This window comes from Austrofundulus limnaeus, unplaced genomic scaffold, assembly GCF_001266775.1.
Source record: "Austrofundulus limnaeus strain Quisiro unplaced genomic scaffold, Austrofundulus_limnaeus-1.0 Scaffold132, whole genome shotgun sequence".
Classification (NCBI taxonomy): Eukaryota; Metazoa; Chordata; class Actinopteri; order Cyprinodontiformes; family Rivulidae; genus Austrofundulus; species Austrofundulus limnaeus.
Window position 1 is genome coordinate 1434812 of NW_013952534.1, and position 4485 is coordinate 1439296.

The following is a 4485-nucleotide window of genomic DNA, read 5'->3' on the forward strand; positions in this document are numbered from 1 at the left end:
GAGTTTAAATATTATGAAACTATGGTACAGTACCATATTGTGTAGATGCAGCAGGGGGCAGTGTTGGACCAATACAAGGCTCCATTGACTGCCATTATAATTTATTAAACATTAATATTTCAAAAACTATAAGTTTTACAGGCACCAAAAGGCATAGCCATCATTTGGCACAGGAGCTTTACAGATATAAATTACAATYGCAGCTCTAGGACAAAGTATGCAGGAGGAGAAGCATGGRAAAGTGGAGATGACTTGGATGGGAAACYAATCACAATAGTGTGCATTAAATAAAAGTAACGACTTTCTACTTCTTGTCTTTTTTAAAATGTAAGAAGTAAAAAGTAGGTTGAAAAATAATTACTCAAGTAAAGTACAGATACCCAAAAATTCTATTTAAGTACAGTAACAAAGTATCTGTACTTAGTTACTTTACAACTCTACTAAAAGTAGATTGAGTAGATGAAGTCCTCGGCTGTTAAACTTGAACATGTTGCGTCCTTCATGTCAGCAGGTCTGATGAAGGCTGCAGACTTTCTCTTTCAAAATAATACATGGTTTTAATAGAGACCCCCCCACGTCAGATCCTAGAAACACCCCTTGCACCATGATGATGATGATGATGATGATGATGATGATGATGATGATGATGGTGGTCTCCTGCAGACTTCCTGTGTTCCTGCCTCCTGCTGCTGTGGATTAGCAGCAGCTCAGACTTTTTATTGTGATTCTATTCTGACCTCCCACTTGTTTTTTGCAGTTATTTGAGGAACCCCCCCTCGGTTCCTCAAATAACTGCAAAAAACAAGTTCTGTAGGTTTTTACTCACTGACTGAAAACTTTCAGATTTAAACTTTAAATAAAGATTTAGACCACAGAGAAACAGTTCTTTTATCTGTTTAAAAATGAATAAATATCATTTGTCTTAAACAAAAACACGCTTTAATTTTAGGATTTATTTAAAGTGTCTGAATGTGAAAACAGCAGGTTTACAGGGGGAGGGGCTGACGTTTGTGACAGATGAGACCTTTTTATCACTAATTTATTATTTTAACCTCAGACACAAATCAAAGCCCAGAATCAAAACAGTTTTAATGTTAAAAATAAAAACGTCTGCTGTTAAAACTTTAATTCTGACGTCTCAGTGCAGCTTTATTTCAACCTCTTTAACTTAATATTAAGTTTTATAAAATAATTTAAATAAACTTGTTTTATATTTAAAACTTAAAAAAAAATACTGCTGAGGTGTCATCATCATCATCATCTTCATCAGCTGGTTGTTGATTCCAGCCTTCAGACAGGAATAAACAATCTGGAGTGGGCGGGGCTTCCGGAGCCCCTCCCCCCCTGCAGGAGAGTCACCTGGAGAGAATCATTCTGAGCTTCAGAGGACCAGCAGTTGTCTCAGGGAGTGACAGGCTTAGTTTATTTTTAATTCTTGGACTTTTTCTCATTTTTGGAGATTTTTTTAGGAATTTTTTTCTTCTTTTTATTTTTAATTTGTTTAAAATTTGATGGAAACGTTTTTCTGTGGAGCTGCATGAAGATGGCGTGGATGTTCAGGTGAGCAGAAAGTCTTTTTATAAAGTTTTATATTTTAAATTGTAATGATTTAAACTCTGTTGTTGTTGTTTCAGGACTCTGCTGTTTGTGTGTCTGCACCTCTCTGCTGCTGCAGGTCTGATCCTTCCTGTTTGCTTTCATCAGCTTTAAAAAGCTTCAGCTGCTTCTGGTTCTGGGTTCAACTCTTCACTTACATTTGTTTAGTGTTTAAAGGAACTTTAAGCTGATAAAACAAATAATAATCCTCAGCCGAATCTCAGAATTAATATAAAATATTTAGATTATTTTCAGTGAAATGAGGTGAGAATGTTAGGCTGAAGAAAGTTAATATTTTAAATGAAAAGGTTCAAACAAAGTACGATAAACCTGATTTATTTCTTAAATTTTATATATTTTTAAGGCTTTTTAAACTTTTACAGTCTGACACTTCAGATGTTATAAAGTCTCAGTTTGTTTCTGATGCAGTTTTAGTGTTTTTGAGGTGTAGGTTAAAATAATACAGACCCTTTCAAATTAAAACAAGAGCAAAGCTTTTATTTTCCTGAATTATAAAAGATGCTTCCTGTTTTATTTCTTTTTTATTACTGTCCAAACTTGATAGAAAACTGCAGTTTTTTTTATGTTTTATTATTTTCTGCTGCCATACAAGCAGAGGGATGAGCTTGTGTTAGCAAAATATCTTCTGAAGCACCCAGCAGGTCTGCTGGAGGTCGTCGTGATTCAATAAAGTCATCTAGCTGTGGCGGCCATCTTGAATCAGCCGCAGACGTTCATCCCTCAAATCTGTTCTGTGGTTCAGGAGATATTTTGCTAACAGACACGTCGACTCGTTCACTTTAATGTATTTTATTTTTTAAACCCTTTATTTTTGATTTTTCTTTTAGAGGCCGAAGGCAGCAGAAGCCAAACATCTTCACCTCCTCCCTCCTCTTCCTCGGCGTCCCCGGGAACGAAGACCTCTGGTCCCTCTCAGGACTTCCTGGACCAGTTTACCCAGGTGAAGTCTCCAAACAGCGGGGACCGTAAACACAGAGACGCCGGCGCCATGCTGCCCTTCGTCGGCCTAACCAGCAGTGAGTCTTCAGCTGATTTTAACGCCAACGCGCCGAAACTTTCACGCGTACGAGAGATGGGCTCTCATTTACTCTTCAAACACAAACGAGACCCGAGTCCAGCAGAAACCGCTGACATCAGCAGAAACCCCTCGCCTCAGAAAGCCAGAAATAAAAAATACTTTCTCTGCTGAAACACTGCGGCTAAGAGCCGAATGACAGCCGAAGAATCTGAAAGTAAACAAAGCTCAAAGTAGCAAAGCTAAACACTTTGTAAATGATAAAAGAGTAACCAAAGGCTCACTAAAAGTTATAAAACTAGCAAAAAATAGCAAAGCCATACGTAAGAAAAGAGTAGCTAAAATGTGCCAAACTTGGTTAAAGTAACAAAACTTTAGCTAAAACTAATGAAATAGTAGTTAACGTAGCAAAGGTCTTGCTATAAGTAAAATAACAGTAGCTAAAGTAGCAAAAGGCTTGGTTAAAGTAACAAAACTTTAGCTAAAAGTAAAGTAGCCAAAGGCTTGCTAAAATTAAGAGAACAGTAGCTAAAAGTATAAAAACTATAGCTAAAGTAGCTAAATGTTTTTGCCATACATAAGAAAACAGTAGCTAAAATTTACCAAAGGCTTGGTAAAAGTAACAAAACAGTAGCTAAAAGTAACGAAACTAGCTAAAGTGGCCAAAGGATTACAAAAAGTAACAAAACTGTAAAAGTAGCAGAACTGTAGCTAAAGTAGCAAAAGGCTTCCTATAAGTAAAATATTTATAATATATTTATAAATAAAATAACGGTAACTAAAGTAGCAAAAGGCTTGGTAAAAGTAACAAAACTTTAGCTAAAAGTAAAGTAGCCAAAGGCTAGCTAAAATTAAGAGAACAGTAGCTAAAAGTAGAACTGTGGAGAAAAGTAACACAGGAAGACAAAACCAGCCCATAGCTGAAGCAGATTAAAATATTGTTTCTATTATTAAAAAATTAAAGGTAAAATATTTTGAAAAGTACAAAAAGTTACAAAAACCAAAATATTCAGCAGCCATCAGCTGAATGTTGATATAAACAGCTAAAATAGAACAAAGTCTGCAGTTTGATCTCAGAAAGTTAAGCTTTAATGGATTTTCAGATTTATTTTTAAATAAATAAAAGCTGAAAATAATCAGGTTTAAATTCAACAGAAACTTTAGTTTCTCTGAAATAAATAAAAGTTCAGTTTCAGTTGTTTTGAGTGACGAACCTTCGGCTGTTTGTTCAGACTGACGTGAAGCAGAGCAGCAGAGGAATGTCTCTGCTTCATCTCTGTCCTGGTCTACACAGGTCTGTGGTTCTGGTCTCATCATCTGGACCTGTGTGTGATCAGCTGTTACAGTGGTTTGTGTGTGTTCCACTGTTATTTTGTCTGTTGTTTTGTGTTTTCGGCTGTTTTGTGTGTTTTCGGCTGTTTTGTGTTTGTTTGGCTGTTTTGTTTTCGGCTGTTTTGTATTTTTGGCTGTTTTGTGTGTTTTCAGCTGTTCTTGCTAACAGTCTTTATGTTTTCAGCTGTTCTTGCTAACAGTCTTTATGTTTCGGCTGTTCTTGCTAACAGTCTTTATGTTTCAGCTGTTCTTGCTAACAGTCTTTATGTTTCAGCTGTTCTTGCTAACAGTCTTTATGTTTCGGCTGTTCTCGCTAACAGTCTTTATGTTTCAGCTGTTCTTGCTAACAGTCTTTATGTTTCGGCTGTTCTCGCTAACAGTCTTTATGTTTCAGCTGTTCTTGCTAACAGTCTTTATGTTTCGGCTGTTCTCGCTAACAGTCTTTATGTTTCGGCTGTTCTCGCTAACAGTGTTTTTGTTTCGGCTGTTCTCGCTAACAGTCTTTATGTTTCGGCTGTTCT

General features: G+C 36.3%; 1 protein-coding gene across 1 annotated transcript; it reads left to right on the forward strand.

Moving 5' to 3' along the window:
• Positions 1-1309: 1309 nt before the first annotated feature.
• On the forward strand, positions 1310-2633 carry LOC106522599 (teratocarcinoma-derived growth factor; the record flags this gene model as incomplete). The annotated part of the gene is given in 3 exon segments (XM_014015672.1): positions 1310-1560; positions 1635-1675; positions 2445-2633. Coding segments are annotated over 3 exon segments (253 nt in total), but the record flags the coding sequence as incomplete, so codon positions are not given.
• Positions 2634-4485: the final 1852 nt, after the last annotated feature.